Source organism: Lutra lutra, chromosome 13 (assembly GCF_902655055.1).
Source record: "Lutra lutra chromosome 13, mLutLut1.2, whole genome shotgun sequence".
Taxonomy (NCBI): domain Eukaryota; kingdom Metazoa; phylum Chordata; class Mammalia; order Carnivora; family Mustelidae; genus Lutra; species Lutra lutra.
Window position 1 is genome coordinate 92,505,392 of NC_062290.1, and position 27,778 is coordinate 92,533,169.

Consider the following 27,778-nt stretch of genomic DNA (forward strand, 5'->3'; position numbering starts at 1 on the left):
CCCCTGGGGTGGGGGGCAGGGGCACCGAGGAAGCAGGGGCTCCCCAGCCGGTCCGGGTCCTCCGTTCTCCTCGGGTGAGCTGCATTCCCACTGCTAAGGGCCCCTTCCCTTGACAACCCTTGGCCAGTGGGCAAGCAGCCCCTCCTTCCCTGCCTCCACCCTCCCCGTACTGAAGCCAATTAAGCAGGTCTGTGAGCGGTTTAATAGACAAAGAGGACTGTGTCTTTGTCAGATGCTAATGAATGCACACTACTTTTTTTTTTTTTTTTTTTGGTTTTTTGGGTCCTTTTTCTTCTCCTGCAGAAGCCTCACCAACGCTTGATGCCCTAAATCTTGTTTCCTTTCATTCAGAGACCGACAGCTGGGATTCAGGGGAAGCGCGGGGGCTATTGTCGGGAGGCGGATTAATGCCGTGTGATTAATTATGCGTGGCTTCCCAGAATGCATGACTCCCGACTCCCTTCCCGCCGACCCTGCTCTGGCAGCACTCACCCATGGGGCGTGTGGGGGGGCGGTCCCTGCACCTCTGCAGAGGCTCTGGGAAGGCAGGAGGGGCGCTGTGCTAGGGAAGGTCGGAGCCATCTTTCATCAGTGCCACCAAGGAGCAGGGCCATCCCGGCCCAGGAGCCACTGGGGTCTCCCTGGACTGGAGCCTGGGGCCACAAGGGGGCTGCCTTGGGATGTGGCCCCCTCCTTTCCATTGGGGCGAGACGCTTCCAGGGCACAGAGTAATAGTGCAGCATGCCCTCCCCTCCCTCCGTCCTAGCACCCTGCCAGCCCGAGCCCGGCCAATGGGGGCTGGGGTGGTGGGCTTGTCTCCTCCCTGGGGCCTGAGGCCCCCTCCTCCTTGGCGTGAAGCCTGCCTCGGTCTGGCCTGGCGCTTAGCCGAGCTCAGCCCACAGAGACCCCATTGTGCACACCCCACAGATCCACTTGGAAGACGGAACGGAAGCCCTGTCCTCAGAGGCCCTACCTCTGGGTCGCACCGCGTTGGAGACTGGGGAGTAGGGATGGGGTGCCTGCCAGCCAGGCCCAGCGGTAGAGAGGCCCAGGTCTGGACTCGGGATGCCACTCGGGGACGTCATGGCCAATCCTGTGGTGGGCCCTGGCTCCCTCTGTGCCTCGGGCCAGTGCCTTCTGCTGCGACCTTCTGTTCCCCTTGAGGCCCTGGAAAGTCTGCTAGGTGGGAAGCTGATCGGGGAAGGCACTTTCTTTCCCCCAAGGTGTGAGGGCGGAGGACCCTGGTGCCAGCCTAGGTAGCAATTCCGACTCTGTAGCATTCGTCCTGGACCCTCTCAGAAAGTCCTTGATCTCTCTGGGTCGGTTTGCTGGCTCCCCTATGGAGACGGTAGTGTCCCAGTGCTGGACACGTTAGTACCTGGTGAGTCATATGTTTCCACCCGAAAGAGAAGAAACCTTTCCCGGAGCCCCACTAGTCAGGTGGCTGTAGGGTTCAGGGTTAGGGAAGAGGTTTTTGCTGGTGTGAAAACTTTCCCAGGACGGGCACCGGGACTGGTGGGCTAGTGGCTGCCAGGGACAGGCCATGGGGCCTGTCCCTGTGGGCCGAGCGCCAGGCCCAGGGCAGTCAGTGCCAGGGGCAGGGGACACTCATGAGGCCTCCCCCTCTTTTCTTTTGTTTGGAGGAGGGAGAAGGCCCAAGGGGATTGTTGTCCACTGGGGTGAGCGTGAATCCTCCGTCTGAAAGCCTTACGGTGGGGGGCTGCCCCGCCCTGGGTGGGGAGCTGAGGCCCCAGGATTGCTAAGCTGCTCCCCCCACCCGTGAGAAAGTCTGCTCCCCAGGTCGCCGCCCAGGTGATCGCAGAAACAGGCTGAGCCATCATGCCTGGAGCACCTGGGAGGGAAGGCCAGTGGGCTGGCGGCTGGGGGCTTAGCTCCGGGACTAGCCCGTGTTTGAGGCTGGCTCCGCCACCCACCAGCTCTGTGACCCCAGGTCGCCGGGTCACCTGAGCTCCGACCCACGACTGATCTCTCCGTGGTGTGAAGATTGCGTAAGGGCTGCTGGCCGAGTGTCCGGTCCCCCCACTTCTCCCTTCAAGCTGACCGGGCAGGTTTCAGGATCCTCGTTCTCAAGTGTCTGGTCGGCCCACCAGTCCCTTTGGTGGCGGCAGAAGGCGCTGCCCGGGGAGGGGCTCCCCGGAGCTGGCGGTTTTATTGCGGCCGCTGGCTCGCACCCCCAGTCCCCTGTGCTCTCCCCCAAGATGCTTCCGAGCACCTGCCGGGCGCTGCCCAAGGAGCTGGCTGGCAGGCGCAGGTCTGCCCCAGCCTGGGCCCTCCTGGGGGTGATGCGGTGACTTTCCCGGCAACACCACGTGGGTGTGACGTGTCGGTCGGTGGTGAGCGCGTTGGGCGGGGCAGCCTGACCCGGGGCTGACATGGCTCCGGCCTGTGACACCATGTGGGTTGGGCACGGGGCGGGGGGAGGGGGGTGCCCTGCCCGGATGGCAGAGCACAAAGTGGCACCTGGCCCTGCCCCTCTCTCTCTCCAAGCCCGTGTCCCTACCTGCCGCCCTGTCGCACCCACGCTGTCCCCAGCTCTCCCTGGCTGCTCTCCGAGGAAGCAGGGCCTGAGGGACAACTTCCCTTTACCAGAGGAGGTTGGGAGGTTTGGGTGGGGAAGTGACGGGGCCTAGCTTCAGAGGGACTGTCCGTCAGCTCCCATCACCTGGCCTGGCGGTTTCCACTGAGTCACCTGGGAGTCTTGGGCAAGGCTGGAGGAGGCCTTGCCTCCAGGCCACCGTGGGGCTTCCTCTGTTTCTGCGGCGTCTGGGACCCGGGACTGTCTTAGACACACACGGGCGAGACACCCAGGGTGAACCAGACCGGCCTCCCCTGCTTATCTGTTCCGTGTGGAGACCTCAAGGAACCCACCTTCTTTTGAAGGAACACGCCTCCTGGGCCCAGGCCCTGCCCCTGCACCATGGCTAACATTTTTCCCGTAGCAAGAAATATATATATTTTTTTTAAAAGAGAAAGGAAACTGTGCCCTTTGCAGGAAGAGGGTGGGTTCGAGTCAGCCGTTGATGGAGGAGAAGCTCTTCAGCAGGATGGCGGGGGGTGCAGCTCGGGGCTGGGACCCCCAGCAGCTGGCGGCAGGGGAGGGGCCCACGGGACCCCACAGGAGCCGGTGACAGCCCCTGCTGTGCTCACCATGCCTTCCACGGGCAGCCGGGGCCATGCTGGGCCGAGGGGTGCACCGTCCCGGAGTAGGGAGGGCACCTTTCCTGTTTCGCGTCTTGTCTAGAAATAGTGGGAGGATGTGGCTTGCAGACCTGGTCGAGCGTCTAGATTGCTTTCCTCAACAATGTAGCAGGAAGACGTCCTCGCGCAGATGGTCGCCTTGACCGGCCCCCGAAGGCCCTGGCAGACCCGTTGCTCGGCTGGCTCATACCCCCTCCAGGTGCGGCCGCCGCCCGCTGGTGCTGGCCAGCACTGCTTGTCTTTTTTTTTTTTTTTTTTTTTTTAATTTCATTTTTTATAAACATATAATATATTTTTATCCCCAGGAGTACAGGTCTGTGAATCGCCAGGTTTACACACTTCACAGCACTCACCATGTCTTTTATTTTTTTAAGCCAGTTTACAGGTGGGAACAACTGAGGTGGCGAGGGGAAGGGGCGGGCGGGGGCTGGGGCTCTGCCTATGTCGGCTCTGTGTGCAGCCATAGCCGCAACTCGCCAGAGGCCGTGACAGGCAGCCGGCTTCGGGGCATCGGACTGTGGGGCCGGGGTGTCTGTGGTCCCGAGGCTCCCTGGGACGGCCGGGGCTTAGCTGGCTCTGGTGGGCTCTGTGGGCTCCCCACCCATGTCCCGCCATGCACAGTCTAGAAGATGGCGGGGCCCCCTTCAGACACACATCGCCTCCCTAGGACTCAGTTTCCCCCTCTGTACGTGATGGCGTTCCCCTCCGTGGCATCCCAGCAGGACCCTGGGATGGGCCCATAAATGCCCGGGTCAGGGCAGGGGTGCCTGGCAGTAAGGCGGGGCCGGTGGGGAGGGCAGGTTCTGTGAGTCTGGGCCCCGCTCTAGGCTCCAGTGTTCCCAGCAGATGCCCCCCCACCCCGGGGCTGGGCAGTGCCTGCTGGGGAGGGCGCGCTGAAGCACAGGTGTTCTGGAGGAGGGCAGACAAGCCGAGGAAGGCCCTTTTCGGGAGCAGCCCGGGCCCTGGGGTGTCTTCTCAGACTGGGCCCCACCTCCCCACCCCAGGACAGAGGGGCTGACAGATGGGTATTTGGGGAATCAGTCACAGGCATCGTGAGTTTTGCTGTTTTAGCCACTTGGAGGGCACCATCGGGCACCTACTGCATTCCTAAGCCTGTGCCAGCACCAGCGCCATCCGGCTTGGGGCCTGCCGTCCGTCCGCAGGTCAGCCCTGCGGCACCGCATCTCCTCTCCCACACGGCGGGGCCTGCGTCGGCCTTGCCCGCCTCCAATATCTACTAAGCACTCAGTAGAAACCCTCCTCCCGCCACAGCCCTGCAGCACCAGGCCCCGGGCCCCAGCTCCACAGCCCTGCGAGCTCCTGCTCTAGACCTCTAGGCCCCTGCCCTGGCCAGCCCTACCCTGCTTTCCGCCCCCGATTTGCCTGTCCTGGACGTTTCCCACAAGCACAGTCCCACGACGTGGCTGCTTCTGGGCAGTGTCTGTCTGTGGGGCCCACCTGCCCTGGACCCCAAGTCCCCGAGACCAGGGATGGGCTGGTGCTGGGCGTCAGCATCCAGGTCCTGTGGTCTCGGCTGAAGTACAGAGGAGGTGGGGGTTGGAAGGCTTCCTGGAGGAACTGGCACTCGTGTCTGGGCCTGGGTGGCCGGCCTGCAGTCCCAGTGACCCTAGGCATGCAGCTTGGCATGTCCCCAGGGGAGTTACCCGGGAAATCCTGACTTGCCTGTGGCCCTGGCCAGGCTCCATGTCCACTCTGGACCCTGCTCTCACTGGCCGCCAAGCACCAGCCCGCCCCAAGGAGCTCGCAGGGCTGTGGCGGGAGGAGGGTCTTACTGAGCACTTAGTAGGTGTTGGGGCAGGCGAGGCAGACGCAGGCCCTGCCGTATGGGAGAGGAGATGCGGTGCTGCAGGACACACTGCAGGACAGACAGCAGGCCCTAGGAGTAGGGGTGCAGTCATCAACCGCTGGCCTTTCTGGACTTGAAGGATGGGCTCAGAGTTACTGGGTGTGGCCCTGTGGAAGACAGAGAGGGCTGGGACCCAACCCCTCACTCTTAGATGCAGATGGGGCCCCTGCAGACTGCCTTCCGGGCTAAGGCAGGCTCCGTGTCTCCCCTGGGGCAGCACCACGGTCCCTCCCGGTCAGGGTCCCTCCCGGTCAGGCAGACTTGGGCACGCTGGCACCCAGGCTCACCCCTGTCGGTGGGGGTGCGGCTTTCTCGTGTTCTCTGAGACCTGTGGAATTCTGGGGCAGAAACTCTCCCCCCTGCAGTGTTTCACCAAGTGGTGGCAACGTCCCACCCCGCGCCTCCTGCTCCTGGGGGGTAGCATTCTGACAAAGGCGTCCCTCACAGCTTTCTCCCGGCTGGGGGCAGGGATCAGCGGGGATCAGCGTGTCAAGTCATTAGCGCTTTCAGGCGAATTACTTTGCTTAAGCCCCTGCTCCCTGGCTTCCCCCTGACGCTTCTTTGAGTGGGTTGTGGACCCCTCGGTCTCCCGCTGGGCAGCCGACCCCCTCCTGCCCCCACTGCCATTTGTTGTCCTGTAGGTCTTGAGCTCTCCTGGGTGGGGGTGGGGGGCTTTCTCAGGAGGTCACACCTGCGCTTCCCTGCCCCGCCCCCAAGCAAATGAAGGCAGCTCTCTGGGGTGCACAGCTTCCAGGAAGAAGGGCCTGGGGTCCTGCTCTCACAGTGGGCCTTGGTGGGGAGGTGTGCACTGGGGAGCCTGGCCTCCGACCCCCACATGTGCAGTTTCCAATCCCAAGCATCCCCTGGACACAGCGGCCACCCCCTGGCTGAGTCTCGGTCTGGGATGCCCCACACGGTCCTGGTCCTGGCCCAGCTGTGGCTTTGGACCCTTCAGCCCGAGAGCTCTCCCTGCTGAGGTGGGGACCCTTGCTCGCTCCCCGGGCCCTCCCCCGTGCACAGGCTGCTCAGAGATGGGTGTGCATGTGGCGGGGGGTGGCGCTGAGAGGCTCGCCAGAGAAGTGGCCACATTCTGGCGTGGTGCTGGTCTGGGACTGGGACCTATCCTGGCCACATGCTAATGAGTGGGTGAGGATTTGTCCCCAGCTGTCCCAGCTCACCCCTCCGTGGGCCGGCTGTCCGTCGCGTGCTCTTGAGGGCTGCAGTTGGTTCCGTTAAGCTGGGTAAGCGGCACCCTTGTCACTGTTGACCCTGTTCATTTGCTGAGCAAACAGCTCCCCTATGGGGGAGCTGAGGCCTCGGGGATCTGGGCGGATGGTCACGGCCGTCCTGCCGTCACAGCAGTGGGCCCCGGGAGGCTGGGGTTTGAGAGGTGGTCCCAGAACATCTGAGACGCCCCTCAAGACTTCTTGGCCCCACACGGGGTCATGCAACATGATAGGAGGATACCGTGATGGCCCGCAGGCCCTCGGCTGCTCCCTTCCCTGGGGACACTTCCGGGCCCGGGCGGTCGCCCGGCTGCTGGCCTTCTGCCTTCTTCACCCCACGGTCGTGGCCGGGCCTGGGTCACAGCTGAGCCACAGGCATCTGCCCAGGGGGCCAGAACCGAGGACCCAGCCAGACCTGCAGTTGACCCTCCGCCGACCGGCCTGGGTCACAGAGCCTGCTCAGTGCGCCTGCCCTTGTGGGGTGTCCCCTTCTGGGACAGGAAGCTGCCAGGAGGAAGCAGCACAGGCCTCCCACCAGCCCGGCCAGGCTGCGGAGGACAGGCAGCGGGAGAGAGGGATAGCCGCTGTAGGACGTCGGGAGGGGGGTAGGCGGGGAGAGCGGCAGCTGGCAGCCTCTGGAAAGGTCTGTCCAGGCGTGCGCAGCAGGGCCCTTCATGGGGCTGGGGACCTGCCTCCCACCATTTCCTCTGTGTCGGTTGTTGGTGAGCGGAAACTGCACAGTTACTGGAAATGAGAGGTTTGGGGAAGAAGCCAGAGTTTTGAGTGTGTGTGTGTTTTTCCCCTGATAGCTTTTCAGTAAGAGCGACGCTGAGCTCAGCCCGGGCGGTGGGGAGGGTCCTGCCGCACGTCCACCTGTGCCCCAGAGCCTCTGTCTCCCCTCCCTCAAGGGCTTGGGTGAAGTGACTACCTCTGGGCCTTCCGGGCCAACCTGTCCGCCTGGCTGGTCCCGGCTCCCATGGGGCGGCCCATGGGGCGGGGCGGCCCCCTCCCCACTTCCCCTCCCTGGTGTCAGAGTGAGGGCGGCCTCGGCCCTGTCTGCCCAAGAGCCCGGCAGGCCAGACCGTGTGTCCCGGCGTCCACGTGTGGCCGGGGCTCAGCACGTGACAGCCTGTTCCCCTGGTGCTCTGCAGGCACTGTGCTCTGCTCCTGAGCCCAGGCCAGTGCTGGAGGTGGGCACACAGCAGGAAGTTGAGGCCAGAGGCCGCTGGGTGGCTCGAGGTTCTGGAAGGAGCGGCAGCCCAAGCTGGTTGCCCTGAGCAGGGCTTTCCCCCGTTTTAGCACGCTGCTCCCGCGGAGCTGGGGTGGCGTTTCCATCAGCAACACAGGCCGGGCAATGCACTTCCTCCCCCACCCCCCTACTGGGCTGAGTGGCCTTGGGCTGCCCACTCACCTCTCTGAGCTCCTTTCCCTTGGGGAGGACCGGGACCAGGCGCCTCTAGCCGGGTGAGGCGTCCCGTAGAGCTCCTGGCCAGCAGGTGCGACCCTTATGGCCTGTCTGAGGTGATTCCAAGTCAGTGTCCCCTTTCGGTCTGTCTGGGTTCACACGTGGCTCTAACATGGTCGGTCCCTGACAACAGGTTGGGTGAGTTCTCTGCACCAGAGCCATCCCCTCATGCTCCGAGGCTTCGTCTAGAAAGTTCTCCTGAGACAGGCCCCACCCGGGCACCTGGGCCGAGCTCATGCCAGGGCAGAGGGTCAAGCACAGTCGGAGAACTGGCTGCAGGGAAAAGCCCTCCTGAGGACCGTAGACCCATGCCAGCTGTCTCCAGACAGCTGGGTGTCCCCAGAGGATAACAATGCAGGCCCCACCTTCACCTCCTCAACCCCAGGCCTGGCCTCTGTCTTCTGGCATTTGCTGCGTCCCAGGGCACCTTGGAGGCCGTGCCGAGCCTGGGGCGACGGCCGGGGCGACGTAGCCAGGTACGCAAGCCTGTGGGGGGAGCGTGGGGCCTGGTCTTGGGGCGGGGGTGCTCAGGGGGCATGAGTGGGCAGCGGAGGCCAGAGAGAAAGGGCTGGTGAGCGGTGCAGGATGGGAGTGACACAGGACGGGAGTGAGCTCTGGGACCACCACAGACCGTATTGCCGTGCTGTGGCCCGGCCGGAGGGAGCCCACAGGTGGCCCTTCCAGGTCCCCGCAGGCAGGGTAGCCCTGCCGTGTGCAGCAGGGGGCAGGCTGGCTGTGAGCTCCGGCCCTCTCGCGCCAGCGCCTATGGCTAGGAAAGCCCCCCAGCCCCGTGGAGGAGGATGACCGGCCCTCCCGCTGGACGAGGGCTACAGGGGAGCCGGGCCCAGAGACGGCCCACCCACCCGCCAGCTGGCTGGGAGGCTTCCTGATTCCCACACCCCCACCCCCCACCCCAGGTTTTGTGTTTCAGCTGAGCTGGGGGTAGGAATGCATTGTCTGCTGCATCCCTCTGGGGCTAGGGCGGTCAGGTGAGAAACCCAGGCCTCCTGGGCGGGGTATCTGGGGTATAGGGGACACACACCCTCCCGCTGGACGCGTAGCTGCCTCTGGGAGGGACTGGGGGACAGCCTGGCTCTGATGGCCCCTGGAGGACTGGCTGCTGGTTAAGAGCTGTGTTCAAGTCCAGCTGGTGCAGTGGGCATAACGTGCTGGGCCCTGGTTTCCTCATCTGTGAAATGGGCCCAGTATGTGCCTGCAGGGCCGGCGTGGGAGCCCGGTGAGGGGAAGCCGGGGGGTCTTAGCACAGGTTCTGTTTCTTAATTCTGGAAGCCATGTGAGAGGGTCCTTGGCGTACTCTGCAGACTCTGGGAAGGAGCTCAAGTGCCCCTGCGGGTCCACCTTGGCTGGCCGGGGGTCGGGGGTGTCACTGTGCAGGATTCTCCTCTCCCCACGTCTCCTGATATGGCATCTGCTCCTCAGTGGAGGCGGGAAGCTGCCAGAGTCATTTCTGGCTTTGGCGGGAGCTCAGTCTGCGGTTGCTGACTTCATTAATCGAGTTTTGGATTAAGCCCTCCCTATGGCCTCATGTGCCTGTCGATTCCTTCATTGCTTCTGAGAGATTGGGGGTGTGGGTCTGGGCTCCATCCTGCTTGGGAACAGAGGCCCCTGCCTTTGTGGGGGGCAGTGGGCCTTCGGGAGAGCCCAGGAGAGGTCACACCTGCCACCCTTGTGTCTAGTTTGGGGCTCTGTCTTTTGGCGGTCCGGGGTGGGGAGGCGAGGATTCTCTGAGTGGGGGTGGGCAGCAGACTTTCCTCACACGCCTCATCTCCACAGGGCTCTCTTGTGACCCTGGGGGACCCTGATCTTGCTGGCTGTGCCAACCAGCAGCCCTCCCCACCCCACAGTTGGGCCTGGATTGTCTCTGTCCCCGGGTGCTGGGCCATCTCAGAAAGCTTCCTGGTTCCCGCACTGGCTCCTGCACTGGCCTTTCCCTCCCTCCAGACCACTGGCCACTTCCCACGCCGAGGGTGGGGCAGCCCTGAGTGACATGGGGACAATGAGCCACTGGGGGCATTGTTTTCCCTGCGGTGGGAAAGGTGACTTCCCAGGAGAACAGGTTCCTCCCCCACACAAAGGGCTTCCCCCAGAGCTGGGGAAGGAAGCCGGGCTCTTCCTGCATTTCCTCTTCCCAGCGTATTTTAGACCTTCCAAAGATGCAACTTGGGGAAAAGATTCAAGACAAAGAGCCGCAGGGCCGTCAGCAGCTGTTGGGGCCGGAAAGCCTGGGCCTTGGGTCAGTTCTTCCATCTCCAGTGGGGGGCGCTCTCCCCAGAGCTGAGCTGTCCTGGCCGTTCCCAGTGGGAAAGGACACCTGGTCCCCAGATCGGCCACCGTTGTGGGAGGCCCACTGAGGTCACCGAGCTCCCTGCCCAGCCTGTGGTCATCACGCCATCACTCAGCTGTTGCCTCCTGTAAGACAGGTGGCTCCTGCTGGGTTGTGGGGGGACTTGGACTGGCCCTGCCCGAGGGAGGGGCCGAGGTCCTAGGACTCCTCCCCGCCCCCCGCCAAGCCTTGACCAGAGAAAGACTTGAGCTCACTGACCCCACTACCCACGGCTGTAGCTCTGGGGACCTCGGGTCTGAGGTCTCTCTGACCTGCCCTCGGTCTACCCCGTAGAGAGAGAAGTCCACGGGCGGCCCCGTTGAGGCGGGCTGGGACATGGATGGTTCTCTTCTCCCCAGGCCAGGGGTCTCCAACACTCCCGGCCCAGTTGCCCAGGGGTGGGTGGGCCCTAGTTTTATGTCTGGTGTTGGTGGTTTGGCTGGAAGATGGTGGTCCTTTGCTGAACAACGTAGGATTGGGCTCTGGGAGGAGCAGCAGGCAGCCAGGCTCCCCTGGCCCTGGTCACCAGGGACATCAGTGATGTTGACTTGGTTGACCCGGACACAGCAGGAGCCCAAGGGCCCCTGAACTGCTTCCTGGGCGGAAGACTCGTGGAGGGGCAGCAGGGGTGTCATGGGAGGGGGCTTCTAGGCAGGCAGTTCGCTGCAGGCCGGGCGGGGGCCATGTGGGGGTGGGCAGCTTGGGGGCCGGGGTGGTGAGGAGTGAACCTCCTTGTTCTGCTCCCCAGTAACCGATCCTGTGGCCACAGGGCACCGGCCCTGCCGGTGGTGGTGGGAAGATGGGTGGTTCTGTGGGGCCGGGTAGACTCGGTGAAGGAGGGACGCTGATCACATCCCAGTGGCTCTCCACAGCAAGGAGCCCTGGCTGCAGGCTGCCCGGTGGGCTGGGCGCGGCACTCCTTCCCTGCGACGGGAGGCATGGGCCTTGCTCCCCTTTGGAGTGCCCCCCACCCCGAGTCCTGCACTGGAGCTTGTCCCGGTCCCGGCAGGTTGGGTCGCCCCTGGGAGGGCACGTCCTTGCGTCCCCACAACTTTCCGTAAACACGCAGAGCTCAGCTGGGTCCGTCCGTGTGTTCCCAGAGATGTGGTGAATCACGCAGAAACCAAATCCAGTGCTGGCGAGTGTGAGTCCCCTGCGCCGATCGGGGAGGTCGCCGGATGACATGCACGAGGGCCCTCTGAGCACGTGCAGTCCGTTGAGCTCCCCCCGACTCCACTGCACTCGGGAAACTGAGGCCCAGGCAGAGTGGGACAGAGTCCCTCCTCCACCTGAGCCCCCAGAGCCCCTCTGCTCCCGCTACACTCCCCCTGCACCCCCAGGAAGCAGCTCTCCTGGGGTATTGGGTTCCTCCTACAGGGACAGAGCGAGGGGTACCCCATTGCTGCCCCCGGCCCCCAGCTGGCCAGGGTGCAGGCCCCGTGCTTCCCTCTGGACCTCAAACTCCTTGAGGGCAGAGCCGAGCCCAGCTCTCCTCACCCCTCCCTCCGTCTCTGTCTCCTAGTTTGGGGCTGAGGGAGCTGTCATCTGTCCCCTGGGGGTGGCAGATGGCTGCTTAGCTTAGAAAGGAAAACAGCACAATTTAGAATTAGTCCCGGGTAAAAGGTCACAGCAACATCTGCCTCCAGATGCTTTTTGGAGTCGCATTTCTATGGAGCGCCTGGTGGGGAGGGCAGGGGCCAGCAGGAGGGAGTGGGTGGAAATACTGAGGTGGGAACAAAGCTGGCCAGGGCTGGGGACAGCAGGCCCAGCAGCCATTTGGCGGTCCTCCGTGGGCCAGGGTGGCTGCCGGAAGCCTGGCCCGTCTCGGCCCCCTCCGTGGCCTTCCCCTGGAGCCCCCAGCCCACCTGTCCCTCACCTGCCACGGCCAGCGTGGGTCGGCCTGACGGGCGGGCAGGCAGCTCAGAAGACGGGAGAAAGGGCAGGTCGGGGGCAGATGCTGGGTGGCCTCCAGGAGGGAGCCGCTGTCCCTGTCTGGTCTGCAGGGGGCTCCCCCCGCCTGCCCTGGGCTCTTCACCCTGCCCGGATAGGAGGATATGCGGACCCGCCCGCAGGAGCCTTCATTCGGGTCACTTGAGGCCCCCCCGGGCCCGCTCTAGGCTGGCCGCTGTCGGGTGCTGTTCCCCTGGCCAGGCCGGGGCCCCTTCCCACCAGGCACTTACTTAGAGCAGCCCTCCAGGACCGGCACGGAGGACAGACCGGCCTCCTGGTCCCCCCAGCCCCCTCTGGGAAGTCTGGGGGCTGTGGGCAGAGGGGCCCACAGGTGTCCATCCCCGGGCAGCTCCCGTGCTGTGGCGGGTGGGGAGAGAGGTATACACAGGGGCAGAGGGGAGGGATGGCAGGGTCGGGGGCTGGAGGGGGGACAGGCACAGTGGGGAAAGGGTGGCCTCCAGGACTGGCCCAAAGCTAACCCAAGCACCTGCCATCCCAGACCCTGTGTCTGGCTCAGGACTTCCCCTTGGCTCAGGCTCCTGGCTGAGCCGCGGTTATAGGTCGTACCCCACACGGCCCCACAAAGCATCTGCCTCTATTGTCCGGTCTGCAGGGACCCCCCCCTTCCCTCGTGGGCCTGGCCGTCCTGGGGTGCGGATGGCGTCCTGGGGTCCTGGGGTGGCGGATGGCGGCCACGTCCAGGCCCAGCCCAGGAGCCAACCAGGCTGGACAGCATGCCTTCACGGTAGTGTCTGCCTGGCCTGGGCAGGACTAGGGAAGACAATGGGCCTTCTCAGCTGCCGCTTTCCCCCCACAGAGGAGCCTCCCTGGCCCCTGCCCCGCCCGCCCTGGTTGGCGCCCGGCTGGGAGCAGCTGCCGCCCGCGTCCCCGGCCACAGGCGCACCTGCTCCCCGGCCAGCCTTTGTCCATGCTACCGACGCCTGATGTCTTGGCGTACTTTCCCCCGCTGGCCTCATCGGCGAGGATGCCACCCATCCCGGTGGATTGTCCCACGGTCTTGCCACCAGAGTCCCCCTCCTGAGCCGGAGCAGGGGGGCTGTTCACAGGGGCTCTGTCCCACTGCTGGAGGGTTTAGGGATGAGCCTTCCAGTCCATCTGGGGATGCCCAGCATCCCAACAAGTTAGGAATCCATCTAGTGGCGGGGGGACCCAGGGATACCCCCTGGGGGACCCTGAAGGCTTCCCTCCCCTCAAACCAGCAGAGCTCCGAGAGAGAGGGGGAGGTGTGGTCAAGGTAGGCTCCCACCCTGCTCTAATGGCCCAGCGTCCTCCACCCAGCACCCACTGCCCGCCCGCCCCATCCGTGGCTGGGAGAGAAAAAAGAGCCTTTTCTCCCAGCGGGAGCAGTGGCCAGCTCCTGCCTGACAATGGAGGGCATTGATAGGTTGGGGGAGGTGCTGCCTGTCCCCCTACACCCGTCCCCCGTTGCTCCTCTCTGGGCTCCCAGTACCGCTCAGGCCAGGAGTAGACGGTCAGTAACTCCCCAGAGTCCTAGAGCGTGGTGGTGTGTGGGGGGCGCCGTGCCAGAGCCACCAGCCCCATAGCCTGCTTCCTCAGCGGGCTAGGCAGGAGCCTGTCTCCGTCCTGATACCTCCCTGCCCCCCACAAAGGGCGACTGGTTTTCCTGAGGCCAGCTGGCTTGGGACTGTTGGCTTCTGACAACAGACGGTGGGTCAGGGTGGCCATTTTGTGTTGTCCTTGTTGCCTTCCACAAGTGGCCGCCACAGATAAAAACCTGCAGGGAGACAGATGCAGCCCAGGCCTTGGGGACAGACAGGGGACAGCTCATTGCTGAGAGATGCGGAGACCCTGAGACCCTGGCTCCCCAAACTGCCACCCCCCCATGTGGCTCTGGCTCTAGCCCCTGGGGCAGGCCGTGGGGAGGCAGTGAGGACCGGCAGGCTGCCTCCTGCTGAGGGTGGTGTCCCCAAGGGACGGCTGTGGCTGTCGCTTCGGTGCCAGGGCCGGGGGCAGCCCCTTCTTGGCGGGGCTCTGGCAGATGGGGTGTTTCTGTGCTCAGGAGAGCCCCCTCTTCATCCGGGGGCCTGAGCTTCCCCGCCCACCTCCGCTTCTCTGCCAGGGGGCGGAGGGCCTGCCAACCCGGTGCCTGGAGCTGTGGGTGTGGCATCCCACTGGCCTTCCCAGGCCACCGTGGGCCTGAGGCAGTCCAGGGCCCTGTTACACCTCGCAGCCTGCGCCCCTGGGAAGAACGATGCCTGGCTGGTCCCAGGGCCTCACTGCACTTCCCCTCGAGTGCGAGGCCACAGGGTGACCTCAATGGCCCATGTGAGGCCCAGGCTCCAGAAACTGGGCCAACAGGTGTCCAAGGTGCTCTGGGATGGGGGTGGTCTGTGCAGAGCCCCATCCCTGCAAAGAACCTGTGAGACGCCCCTTCCCAGTTTGTCCACTCCCAATGGAGCCTGAGCAGCGGGTTCTGGGGCAGGGCACGGAGCTGGCCAACGTGCCGGCCTTCACCCCCTGCTCCCCAGCCCCGGGCTGGCTCACCGAGAGCTCGGGAAGGATGCACTTCTGCACCTTGATTTCTGTTGCCGTGAAATGGGTGTATTTTTTTGCGGCTGATGTCACCTGGACATTGTGAAGACTTGATCCCAAAGGGGGAAACCGTGTCTGGGTGCTGGGCGTGGGGGATTAGGGGGTGGGGTTGGGGCACAGACTGTGTCCTAGCGGTGTTCCTGTCAGCTAAGAGCCCCCAGCAGAGGGAACTCCACCTCAGAAAGGAAACGGGGAGCAGTCTTCCACATCTCGGGCCTCTGTGTGCTGGCGATCCATGAACCCTTTTATTACCCAAATAAGGCTCGCTGGTTGCAGGAGAGGTAGCAGGGAGAAGCGGACAAGCCCCCAGCAGGGGAGCCGCAGAGTGCTCCTTCCTGGGGCACAGCTGGCACTGGCCGCGTTGCCCCCTCTGCCTGCTCACCCAGCTGCTCACGCAGATGCCCGCGCGGGTTTTGAAACCCAGGCTGTGCCCACTGTGCATTCTGCTCTCCAGCCCGTTGCCCCAATTAACATGATCATTTTTTTTATTGAGATGGAATTCACTGAATGTGAAGTTAACCACTTTAAAGCGTTTAGTTCAGAGGTGGTTGGCACATCTGTGGTCTTGTGCAACTACCTCCCGTGTCTGGTCCCAGAACCTTCCAGCAGCCCGGAGGAGCCCCCAGCCCGCGCCCGGCCACACGAGCTGTGGGCCCTGCCGACGCCGGGGTGGGGAGCGGGGGCCAGGCCGGGGTGGGGGGCCGGGGCGCGGGCATGAGTAACCGCTCTGGTGTGTCCCCCACAGCTGCAGTGGGGCCTTCGCGGGCCAGCGGTGCCAGGCGCCCAACCCCTGCCTCAGCGCCCCCTGCAAGAACGCTGGGACGTGCCACGCTGTGGACCGTGGGGGTCTGGTGGACTACGCCTGTACCTGCCGCCTGGGCTTCTCCGGGCCCCTCTGCCTGACACCCCGAGACAACGCCTGCCTGTCTACCCCCTGCCGCAATGGGGGCACCTGTGACCTGCTCACGCTCACCGAGTACAAGTGTCGCTGCCCCCCAGGCTGGTCAGGTGAGAGCGGGCGGCGGCCCTGAAGACCCCCGGCCCTGACCCTGCCCCGGCTGCCCACGTGCTGGGACGTGCAGGGCCAAGGCCCAGCCCATCGGCGTGGCAGGGAGAGGCTCTAGGGCTCTTTTCAGTTGGTTGGGGTTGGTGACCCCTTCCCTAGAGTCTGCATGCCCCTTTCCAGCCCTGAAATTGGTTTCCGCTGCTCTGGGGCCCCCGCTCCTCCTCACCTCCATGAGGACGGGGCTCCTCCGTCTGGTCTTGAGCTCGGGGGCGGGCCAGCTTTCAGTGAGGAGCTCTGATGCCGCACCGGGCCCTGGAGGGGACAGACCGGCTCAGGTCTCGAGGTTGCCTCCCCCCACCAGCCATGCGTCCCGGGCACCTCAGTCCCTATCCACAGGAAGATGGCCACATCCTGCTGTCGGGTCCTGGGGACTAAAGAAATGCTGCTTTAGGACTGTGCGGGGTGGGCTCCTCCGTGGTGCCCGGAAGCCACCCCCCGGGGCCTGGAGGAGGCTCTGGGTGCAGCCAGCCGGGAGCCCGTGTGACCCGCTCGCTGCCCCTCGCCCACCAGGGAAGACGTGCCAGCAGGCCGACCCATGCGCCTCCAACCCCTGTGCCAACGGCGGCCAGTGCCTGCCCTTCGAGGCCTCGTACATCTGTGGCTGCCCGCCCGGCTTCCACGGCCCCACCTGCCGGCAGGACGTGAACGAGTGCAGCCAGAACCCTAGGCTTTGCCAGAACGGGGGCACCTGCCACAACGAGGTCGGCTCCTACCGCTGCACCTGCCGCGCCACCCACACCGGTCCCCACTGCGAGCTCCCCTATGTGCCATGCAGCCCCTCCCCCTGCCAGAATGGGGGCACCTGCCGCCCCACGGGGGACACCACCCACGAGTGCGCCTGCCTGCCAGGTACCGTCCCACCGGCCGAGGGGGCCCCAGGGGTGCGGGAATGGGGTGTCCAGTGTTGAGGCAGGGAAGGGTCTGGAAGGGTTACCAGTCAGGAGGTAGACTGCATGGGGCCTAGGTGTCACCCCAGTCCCTGGTCATCACTCCGTGCCCTGGGGGGGTCTGCTGTGACCCCCTAACACTTGTTCCCCTGCCCCCTTCGGTAGGGACCCAGGGTCCCTGCAGCCCTCAGGACAGGCTCATCGGTGAGATGCAGCCCTGGGTGAATTGAGCTAGACAGGGGTTCCCTCTGCCCCCCAGGCACCCCTGCACTCATGGCCCCTGGCTCTTTGCCCTGCTCTGGAACTCCTGGGTTGGGCACGAGCCCCCTCTTCTTGAATTCCCTGGAAACCATGTGCCGGTGGTGAAGCCCACCACAGCCTGCCTCCTGTTTCACTGGGACATGTCTCCTGTGGGTATAGGGGACCGTGAGGGGCGGCCACCCACGGCTGGCCCCCAGTAGTTCCACTGGCCCTGCTGCATGGGCTGGTCTTTGCACCGTAGTTTCTGAGTCAGTTTTCCTGCTGCCGATCTAAAAACTACTGACGGGAAGCTTGCAAACCTCGCAGTCTGTGGGCTGCATGGCCGGCACTTACCTGGGCCTGGGGCAGGGGAGGAGCAGGAGCCGAGATGGTGGGGTCGTGGGGTTTGGCTGCTGGGTGTACAGGGCCTAGCTGATCTGGGGTTACTGGGAGGGCTGCCCCAGCAAAGGGGAAGTGTCCGCCTGCCTGCTGGCCACAGAGCCCTGGGCCTTGTTACCGCATCAGCCACCTTTGCGTGCAGACGCCGGGCGTGTGCATTTCCTGGGTAGCGCTGGGTGTTCCCCTTCCTACCTGACCGCTCCAGTGCTGCTGGCTGTTTGGATCGCCCAGGCGGGCTGAGAACTAAGCCCGCTTGCCAGGACCACCCCTGGGTTCTGGGTTCGGTTGCCTTTTTGCTGGCCTGGTGAGCTCGGGCCTGGGACCTCCCATCCAGCCACGTGGCTCACAAGGAGCCTGCCTTCCCGGGGCCACAGTGAGGGCTGGAGGACCCACCAGAGGATACCCCGTGCCCGAAGCTTGTCCAAGGGATGGGGAAGCCATGGTCAAGGCCGCTCCAGCACATGTGGGAGCCACAGCCCAGGCTTTGGGCTCCCACTTGGAGGGAGCGTCCTCCAGAATGCTACCCACTTAGCACCTTGGCTCTTTCCGGCCTTTTGCTTTGGCCCCCACAGCACTGGTGGGGTGGGGGGCCCCAAGGGAGGAGACGGCTGCTCCAATGGCAAGAGAGGGGTTCAAAGGCACCCCGGGAGGGGCATTAATTAGTAAGCGGCTGTAGGTTTGGTCTGTTGCCAGCTCACCTTTCTTGGTTGATGATTGAGCGAGTGGGGGTTGAGCGGGTTAGTAGCTGACCTGCGGGGAGGCCGTGAGGCAGAGGTTGGCCCCAGCTGAGGGAGCCACACCTCTGTTCCTGGGAAGCCGAGGGCCATGTGTGGGTCCCCTGCCCAGAACCCTCCCCAGCCCCAGGGCAGTTCCCTAAGACAGGGCATGTGCTGCGCCCCCATGGGGCGCCCTGGGGACCCCCACATGGTGCCTGGCCTGGAGGCAGCCACAGGGAACTCTACTATATGAGGCTGTTTCCAAGTGAGCCTCCAGAGTCCCGCATTCCCCAGTCCCCATCTGTTCAACAGGCCCTGGGCCAAGTGATTGCTCAGAGAGGAGCGTGTCACTGCTGGGCGCTGGAACGTAGGGCCTGGTCCCACAGAGAACAGGGGACAAGGCCTGGACCCCAAAGGCCCCAAGGCAGCGGGCGCGCCAGGGCAGGCCGACGGCAGGCCACAGAGGGGCAGCACCCTGCCCGTGGGTGCAGTGGGTCCAGCCAGGAGGACACTGGAGCCGCGGGCTGGGCCTGACCGGGCCCCCGGCTCCCTCCGCCGCAGGCTTCACCGGCCAGAACTGTGAGGAGAACGTGGACGACTGTCCCGGGAACAACTGCGAGAACGGAGGGGCCTGTGTGGACGGTGTGAACACCTACAACTGCCGCTGCCCCCCGGAGTGGACAGGTGCGGCCGCCCGGTCTGGCGCGCAGGGATGGCGTGGCCTAGGGCAGCCCTGGCCCGCCACCAGCATCTGAGGTCCCTGCCCCCGTGGCCGCACCCACTCGACCTCAGCTGCCTGGCGTGGGCCCCCCGCAGCCTGGCCCTGGGCGGGCCGTGCTGCAGCTGGGCTCCCTGGGTCTGGGCCACATTTGGGGCTCACATCCAGCGGGTGGCGCACAAGCGTGGCCCCTGAGCCCCGTGCCCATGGCAGGGCAGCGGCTCGGGCTGCTGGTGGGTGGAAGGCTTTGCGGCGGAGGCGGCCCAGGGCCCTGGCGGCGTTCGCCCAAACCGATGGCCTCGGCCCCGCAGGTCAGTACTGCACCGAGGACGTGGATGAGTGCCAGCTGATGCCAAACGCCTGCCAGAATGGCGGGACGTGCCACAACAGCCACGGCGGCTATGCCTGTGTGTGCGTCAACGGCTGGACAGGCGAGGACTGCAGCGAGAACATCGACGACTGCGCCAGTGCTGCCTGCTTCCACGGTGCCACCTGCCACGACCGCGTGGCCTCTTTCTACTGCGAGTGTCCCCACGGCCGCACGGGTGAGCGCCAGGCTGCAGGAGCGGGGCTGTCCGGGGTGGTGGGCAGCAGGGGAAGGGCACCGCTGACTCGGCAGCTCCCCCGGCCGCGCCTGGCAGGCACATCGTCCCTGGGACACGCAGATGGCAGCTCCCAGAGTCCCCAGAGATGGCGCGAGAGGGGCCTTTCTGGAGGGAAGAGGGCTGGGGCGTGCTTGGGCAGGCCTGCTGGTGACGAACCTTCCGGCATGACCTGGGTGTCGTGAGCCTGACGGGGCCGCTTGGTAGTGTGGCCGTGGGAGGCCGGTCATCCCCAGGCAGGGGGTGCCTGACTGACCGCTGCCGCCCTGCCAGGTCTGCTCTGCCACTTGAACGATGCGTGCATCAGCAACCCTTGCAACGAGGGCTCCAACTGTGACACCAACCCTGTGAACGGCAAGGCCATCTGCACCTGCCCCTCGGGGTACACGGGGCCAGCCTGCAGTCAGGACGTGGACGAGTGCTCACTGGGTGCGTCAGGGCAAGGGATGCTGTGGGGAGCACAGCCAAGGGGGGCTGCTGGACCAGTGTTTACAACCTGATGGGGGAGCCATCGCTTGGAGGACTGCCAGTCTGATGGGGGAGGCAGGCCTGTCCCCGCACGGTCCAGAGGCTGGGGTGCCTGAAGCAGACTCTCACCGGGGCTGCACGCCCCCCCACCCCCCACCAGGCGCCAACCCCTGTGAGCACGCGGGCAAGTGCATCAACACACTGGGCTCCTTCGAGTGCCAGTGTCTGCAGGGCTACACCGGCCCCCGCTGCGAGATCGACGTCAACGAGTGCATCTCAAACCCGTGTCAAAATGACGCTACCTGCCTGGACCAGATTGGGGAGTTCCAGTGCATCTGCATGCCTGGTACGAGGGGCCAGCCTCCGGGCTGGCGGGGCGGGCCCTGGGGTGCCGGGCTGTGGGCTCTGCGGGCAGCGGGAGCTGGCGCCGCATCATCTGGGCCCAGGCTGCTCACGGGCCCCTGAACCCCCTCACCGCCCCCCACCCCAGGCTACGAGGGCGTGCACTGTGAGATCAACACGGACGAGTGTGCCAGCAGCCCCTGTCTCCAGAACGGCCACTGCCTGGACAAAATCAACGAGTTTGTGTGCGAGTGCCCCACGGGTGAGGCCTGCCCCCTGCAGGGCTGCTGCTGAACCCCACACTCTCTGGGCCGGGAGCCCCAACACTCTGCTGGGGGGGCGGTTCCTTGGCTTCATCCTGTAGGAGCATCTCCCTACTGCCCTGAGGGGGTGCCGCACAGCTGCCCCCGGGGCTGGGGGACAAGGACTTCATCTTAGGAATGACTAGGCCAGGGTGGGCAGGGGCTGCTGGCCCCTCACCTTGCTGGGGGCATCAAAGGAGCCCAGGACCCAGAAATCCTCCTTGCTGCCAGGGTTCCCTGGAGCCAAGAGCACCCTGGGAGAGCAGTGTACTCCCTGGACCTCTTAGGGGCATGGGTGGGGAAGAGGGGCCAGCCTGGCTCTCGGAGGGCTCACAGCTGGGAGGGAGTCGGCCTGGCCTGCACTCCCAGCAGTGGGAATGACCCGTCATGGACACTGGATATAGCCCACAGTGGACGTGACCGTCAGGAGCATCTGAGGGGCTCAGGGAGGGAGGGGTCTGTAAGCCTAGGGGTGCAGGGCCCCAGGAAGCATTAGCAGGTCAGAGCCTGGGCCTGCAGGGTATAAATCAGCCATCCCAAACCCTGGGCACCTCCTTCACAGCCGGACGCGGCTGAGGACACGGCAGCTGAGCTCAGCTGGGCAAGGGCCCTCTTGGAGGAGCAGGAGCTGAAAGGGACAAGAAGAGAGACTGGGAGGTGTCCCAAGCCCGGGCTTGGCTGCAGCAGGCTCTGGGGAGCCCATCGCAGGAGCTCCCCGCTCCGGTCCAGCTGGGGCTCAGCAGGGGTCCCCGGCACCGCTGCCTCTAACAGCAGTGACAGCAGCCCCTCCCCCGGCCACAGGCTTCACCGGACATCTGTGTCAGTATGACGTGGATGAGTGCGCAAGCACACCCTGTGAGAACGGCGCCAAGTGCCTGGATGGGCCCAGCACCTACACCTGCGTGTGCACGGAAGGTGGGAGCATGGGGGGTGTGGGGATGGGGGCGAGGGGAGGGTCTCCCATGGGGAAAGGCACAGGAGGGCCAGACCCAGCTGGCGGCCTTCCGGGAGCAGCCACCCTGACGCTCCGGGCCCTGCCCCGCAGGCTACACAGGGCCGCACTGTGAGGTGGACATTGATGAGTGTGACCCGGACCCGTGCCACTACGGGGTGTGCAAGGACGGGGTGGCCACCTTCACCTGTCTGTGCCAGCCAGGCTACACGGGCCACCACTGTGAGAGCAACATCAACGAGTGCCACAGCCAGCCTTGCCGCCACGGCGGCACCTGCCAGGACCGGGACAACGCCTACCTCTGCGCCTGCCTCAAGGGGACCACAGGTGCCTGGCTGGGGGCCGGGGATAGGGAGCACAGGGGCGCAGGGCTGGGGGGCGTGGGGGCGGGCACCCGGGCTTGACCGCTGCTCTGCCCGCCACCAGGACCCAACTGTGAGACAAACCTGGACGACTGCGCCAGCAGCCCCTGTGACTCGGGCACGTGCCTGGACAAGATCGACGGCTACGAGTGCGCGTGTGAGCCCGGCTACACAGGTGAGCGGCGCAGGGCCCCAGGCGGGCGAGGTCAGGGGCTACCGAGGGCAGGGTGCTGTGGGCCACCTCCCAGGCCCAGCTCCCGGGCTGCCTGCCGCGGTCGTGTGGCGGAGAGTGCGGGAAGCCTGGGGCTCTGAGTAGCACCGGGATGGGCACCCTCGGGCCTCTGGTCCCTGGTCAGAGCCAGACGCCTACGTGCATGTCCTGCATCTGCCGCAGCCTGGGCAGCGCGGTGGGGCAGTTGGGATGACGTGGGCCCTGCCCCCAGGGACCCTGCACTCACGCCGAAGTCCCTGTGGACCCAGGGAGGGGTTGCACGGCATCCCCAGGTCAGCAGAGGGAACCAGGGCTTGCTCACTGAGGTGCCTCCTCTTGCCGGGGGAGCTCGGGGCCCCTGGAGCGTGCGCGTCTGAGCCCTGCCCGCCCACAGGGAGCATGTGCAACGTGAACATCGATGACTGCGCAAGCAGCCCGTGCCACCACGGGGGCACCTGTGAGGATGGAATCAACAGCTTCACGTGCCGCTGCGCCGAGGGCTACCACGGCCCCACCTGCCTGTCCGAGGTCAACGAGTGCAGCAGCAACCCCTGCGTCCACGGGGCCTGCCGTGACAGCCTCAACGGGTAGGCACGGGGTGGGGGCGCTGTCGGGAGGCAGAGCTGTCGGTGCAGGTCCGAGTTGACCCGGAGCACGTGTGATGTGCTCATCTGTCCCGTTCCTTGTCCCGGCTGCTGGCAGCTCCCAAACTGCACTGAGTTCACATTCGTGAGGTGGGTGAGGTCACCCAAAGACGGGGGACTGGGGCGTGAGCTGCGTGACCTCCCAACAAAGGGGAGGGGCTGGAGGTGGAGTGAAGCCCCGAGGCCAGAGATGGAAGCTGGTGCGCTCGAATCACCAGGGGTCAGGGGTCGGGAGAGCTTCCGGGCAGAGGGCGCATGGAGCTGTTGGGAGGGTGGCGCCCAGACCGCGGGAGGCCTGGTGCCCCCGCTGGGTTGCTTCTGAGGTTCACTCTGTCCGACCACTCCCCCAGCAAGTACACTCTTCCTGCGAGTTCTGTGAGCCGTCCTGGTGCACTCTTAGCCTCGCGGACCGGGTCTTGGGACACTCAGTTGGTGGGTGACTGCCTGGCCCATGGGACGGGCGTCTGATGCGGGTGCCGTGTGTGCGCCCGAGCCCATCTCCTGCGGCGTGTCGTGGGACACCCGGCTGGCGTCCTGAGAGCTGGGGAGCCGGTTGGTGTGGGAGAACCTTGCTCATGGGGTGTCAGCAGTGCGAGGGCAGGGGGTGAGGGGGGCTTGCTTGGTCTCTGACACCTGCTGCATGCCCACACTGCCCTGTGGGGGTGGGGCTGTGGAGTGGGCAGGGATCCCTTGCTCTGTGTTCAAGGCTACGTGCTGGCTGAGTGGCAGGGGGCCTGACCATGTTCCTGGATGAGGTGCTGTCCCAGAGGTGGTGGAAACCCTGTGTCGGGCCTGGGGTGCTGTTACCCCCACTTTAAGGGGCTCTGACAGTCAGAGTGGACCATGGACCAGCACCTCTGCCATCAGACTGTAGGATGGTGTTAGAGCCGGGAGCATGGGCATGCGTGAACCGCCCCGTGGTCCCCACTACAGGTACAAGTGTGACTGTGACCCTGGGTGGAGTGGGGCCAACTGTGACGTGAACGACAATGAGTGTGAGTCCAACCCCTGTGCCAACGGTGGCTCCTGCAGGGACATGACCAGCGGCTACGTGTGCACCTGCCGCGAGGGCTTCAGTGGTGAGTGAGCGGGGCCGGGTGGGGGACTCTAGGCCGACCCATGGTCCCGCCATGGGCACCGGCTGCCACCGGGGTGGGGACCACGTGGGGCTCTGCTTCCACAGCCCCATGGTGACGGGCGTACCGACTGTCGGCACTCTCTCTCCAGGCCCCAACTGCCAAACCAACGTCAACGAGTGTGCGTCCAACCCGTGCCTGAACCGGGGCTCGTGCATCGATGACGTGGCTGGCTACAAGTGCAGCTGCCCGCTGCCCTACACAGGTGCGGGCGGGGTGGGCGGGCCGGCCGCGGGGTGGGGGGAGGGGCGTGGCGCCGCAGCCCCTGGCCAGTGGCTGGCCTGCACACCTCTGGGCCCTGCCTTGAGGCTCAGGCCTGGCCACACTTGGGCCTCCCCCTGCGGGGGTCCTTGCCAGATTCACTGCAGACGTACGGAAAGCTGGGGACGCGTCATCATAGGAGTCTGTCCCAGACTGTTGGTTCGGCCGGCCGGCCGGCCCACCCAGGAGCTGGGGTCCTCTGCAGCAGAGCTAGGAGCTGGGCCTGGGCTGTTGGCCTCCTCGACCCGGTGTCCACACTGCATGGGCCCCTGGAGCCAGACTGCACCCCCCCACCTTGCTGGCCAGGCTTGAGGGATCCCTTTGATGGCCTTCTTTGTGCTGGGGAACAAGGAGCCCTCTGTGAGGACCAGCAAAGGCGGGAGGCGTTTCCCTGGGTGTCCTGGCGTCTGCTGTTGGCCCCGCCAACAGGATCGCAGGACACGGTCCCCTCTGTGGAAGAGATTTACAGAGTGCTGCAGAACAAAAGTCCATAACCGGTCCCGCCACTGGGTCCCCCTGGGAGTGGGCAGGGGGCGCTGCTGCTGAGCCTGGAGGTCTGGAGGTGATCCTGTCGGGCCAGGCAGGTGGGGTGGGGGCCTGGGCCCATGCTGGCGGCCCCACGACATTGGGTAGCTGGTGGCCGACATGGTATTTTCTTTGATCGAGGCTGGGGACCTGGATTTTCTCTCCTGCCTCGATGAGGAAGCTCCCGGCTGGTAGCTGCCCAGGGGCCCCATTGCTGGGGACACACGGGTTCCTTTCGGATGCAGTATCAGAGGCTGGCAGGCCTGGTGGGGAGGAGCTGGCCTGTGCTGACCCGCTTCCCGTCTGCCCACTTCCTGCTTCCCTCTGCACAATTGTCGGAAACTCTGGCGAATTTCCTGCCTGCCTAGGTCACCGTGGAAACAGATAGAAAGAAAGGCTCTGGAAAATCACCCAGCAGGCCGGGGAGATAATGGGCCATGGGGAAGATAGTGCTTCCTTTCTTCCCCGGGATTCGACCCCCGTGGCTGTAAACAGGAAGGCTGTCTGCTGGGCTCTCAGGGAGGAAAGTCACCCCAGTGTGACACTCCTAGCGAGACTCCCTTCCCTGTGCCTCGGTCCTGTGTCACTGGGGCTCCTCCCCTGTTGTCCAGCCTCTGCTCAGGGGCCTCCAGGGCCTCCAGGACCAGGCCCTGGCTGCCTGTGGCACAGAGCCCTCGGGAGATGCTCCCAGGCCTCCCGGAGACCAAGAGAGGGGGTGAGGCTGTGAGCAGGCTGGGCCCCTGTGATGTGGGGGGCCGCCGGTCTGCTCCCAAGGGGTTGGCACCCAGGCTATATACTGCAGAGACGTTTTGGAGCAGGGCGTCCCTCTGATTTGTCTTCAGGGCCCCGTTTGGGTCCTGACCCAGCCAGGAGCTTGCTGGGGGTCCCAGTGCAGCACTATTCACCTGCCATGGGGCCAGTCATCGGGAGATACCATGGGGCATGGACCCACTGGGCCGGGCTCCCTGGGTCTCAGCCCTTGTCCCCCTTCCCCTTAGGAGCCACATGTGAGGTGGTGCTGGCCCCGTGTGCTCCCGGCCCCTGCAGAAACGGGGGCGTGTGCAAGGAGTCTGAGGACTATGAGAGTTTCTCCTGCATCTGCCCCATGGGCTGGCAAGGTGAGGCCTCCTGCCCTGCAGCCCGGCCTGGGTGCGGCCCTGGGGGCCAGAGGCCTAGGGCCGAGCCAGCAGGGAGCAGTGCACAAGAAGCAGACGCGGGCCCGATGGGGCCTCACTGCCCTGAGTTCCGTCATCGGCCCAAGGTCGGGGGCTCCCAAGTCAGAGCACCCTTCCTTCTTGGGATGTCCCCGGAGGACTGTCCTGGGCCACGGGAGGTCCCGCTGCCGGGAGGAGGGGAGAGAGGCCTGGAGGCAGGGGACTGAACCCGCACCCCCCCACCCCCCCAGGACAGACCTGCGAGGTCGACATTAACGAGTGTGTGAAGAGCCCGTGCCGGAACGGCGCCTCCTGCCAGAACACCGATGGCAGCTACCGCTGCCACTGCCGAGCGGGCTTCACAGGGCACACCTGCGAGACGGACGTGGACGACTGCCGGCCAAGTGAGTGGCCCTGCCAGCCTGGCCCCCCAAGATGCTCTGGGACCTGCAGCTTCTCGCGTGGCCATGGGGCAGAGAGCGGGCTGGGGTCTGCTCGGAGGACGGGTGTGGCAGCACCTGGGGGCACGCCCAGGGCGCACGCGGGAAGTGCCAGGGGTAGCCTCGCGTGGACCGAGGAGGGTGGTCCTGGGTGGCCTCAGAAGCCTCCAGAGCCGGACTGCCGGTGCCTCGCGGTGGGTGCTGGGAGCTCCTCCTGCAGCGCCATGCCTGGCCCCACCAGGCGTGCCCTCATCGGTCCTTCATGTGACCCACAAGGAGCAGGGCTCTCAGCCAACCCGAGAAACCAAGCATGTCGTCCAGAGCCGCCAAGCAAGCAGGGGAGTTGAGAGCCCAGCTCCGTCAGCCTTCAGGCTGCACGTTCTGTCCCCGCCCCACAGCCTGGGGCTGGGGAGCCTGTTAGGGAGCGTGGGCCCCCGGTGTCTGCCGCCCTAAGGCCTACCTTCTGTCCCCGCCTAGACCCATGCCACAACGGTGGCTCCTGCACCGATGGCGTCAACACGGCTTTCTGCAGTTGCCTGCCCGGCTTCCAGGGGCCCTTCTGCGAGGAGGACATCAACGAGTGCGCCAGCAACCCGTGCCGCCATGGGGCCAACTGCACAGACTGTGTGGACAGCTACACCTGCACTTGCCCTGCGGGCTTCAGCGGCATCCACTGTGAGAACAACACGCCCGACTGCACAGAGAGGTGAGTGCCACTGGGCGACCTGGACCGCAGGTGGAGGTGGCCGGGAGGTGGGCCAGGGGCCGGGTGCAGTGCCCCGTGCACCCAGCTGGTGTCCCTGGGCCAGCCCTCACTGCCTGTCCAGTCAGACAGGGTCCCCTGGATCCTCAAAGGGTCAGTGGGAGAACCAGGAGGCCTGGCAGTTTCTCCGGAAGAGCTAACGCGCCCTCCTCTGTCCCACAGCACCAACGCTGACCCACCTTGTTTCCTTCTTTACCTGGGCTGCCAGGGAACTCCACACTCAGTGATCTCGTCCTTTTTTTCCACCACGGCCCTCTCGTGGTGGCCACATGGGTTCTGTTTTTTCCGCACGTTTCCATTCAGCTGCACATTCCTGTGTTATGAAGCTCTCAGCTCGGCTTGTAAGGAAGGCAGCAGAAGTGGGTGGCAGGAGGGCCTGAGGTCCCTGGCTCTGAGGTCAGCCACACGATGTCACGCCTGCTCTGGCTGTCAGGGCCCCGCCGCCACTGTCTGAGTCAAGGGAGCAACTGCCCGGTGGGTTCCCACAGCCGTGCTCATGCTTCCCTGCCGCTGCTTGCCCACCTCCAGCTCCTGCTTCAATGGGGGCACCTGTGTGGACGGCATTGACTCCTTCACCTGCCTGTGTCCGCCGGGCTTCACGGGCAGCTACTGCCAGCACGATGTCAACGAGTGCGACTCGCGGCCCTGCCTGCATGGGGGCACCTGCCAGGACAGTTACGGGACCTACAAGTGTACCTGCCCCCAGGGCTACACGGGCCTCAATTGCCAGGTGAGTGAGTGGGCTGTGGGGGGGCCCGGCAGGTGGTGGCCAAGGCGGGGCACCGGCCCCCAGCGTGTCATCACAGCCACCCCGCGGGCCCCACTCACGTCGGCCTCCCTGCGCCACAAAGGAAAGCAGGAGGGCTAGGAGGGCAGGGGGGGTCATGGTCACAGGGCTCCCGGAGACCCCGATTGCCAGCCCAGGGCCTGGCCCAAGGCCACACT

The 27,778-nt window shown here is 65.3% G+C and overlaps 1 protein-coding gene across 1 annotated transcript in view; it reads left to right on the plus strand.

The window, feature by feature from the left end:
• Positions 1-27,778, plus strand: part of SEC16A (SEC16 homolog A, endoplasmic reticulum export factor) — an 84,772-nt gene that overhangs the window by 2,913 nt on the left and 54,081 nt on the right. The window contains exons 3-19 of the mRNA XM_047698786.1: positions 15,391-15,653; positions 16,222-16,560; positions 18,515-18,637; positions 18,983-19,216; positions 19,547-19,702; positions 19,902-20,087; positions 20,232-20,345; positions 21,187-21,300; positions 21,431-21,664; positions 21,764-21,874; positions 22,305-22,497; positions 23,488-23,633; positions 23,782-23,895; positions 25,475-25,594; positions 25,882-26,034; positions 26,548-26,776; positions 27,362-27,563. Of these exons, the coding sequence (XP_047554742.1) occupies positions 15,391-15,653; positions 16,222-16,560; positions 18,515-18,637; positions 18,983-19,216; positions 19,547-19,702; positions 19,902-20,087; positions 20,232-20,345; positions 21,187-21,300; positions 21,431-21,664; positions 21,764-21,874; positions 22,305-22,497; positions 23,488-23,633; positions 23,782-23,895; positions 25,475-25,594; positions 25,882-26,034; positions 26,548-26,776; positions 27,362-27,563 (3,031 nt within the window). The remainder of the gene's footprint in view (positions 1-15,390; positions 15,654-16,221; positions 16,561-18,514; positions 18,638-18,982; positions 19,217-19,546; positions 19,703-19,901; positions 20,088-20,231; positions 20,346-21,186; positions 21,301-21,430; positions 21,665-21,763; positions 21,875-22,304; positions 22,498-23,487; positions 23,634-23,781; positions 23,896-25,474; positions 25,595-25,881; positions 26,035-26,547; positions 26,777-27,361; positions 27,564-27,778) is intronic.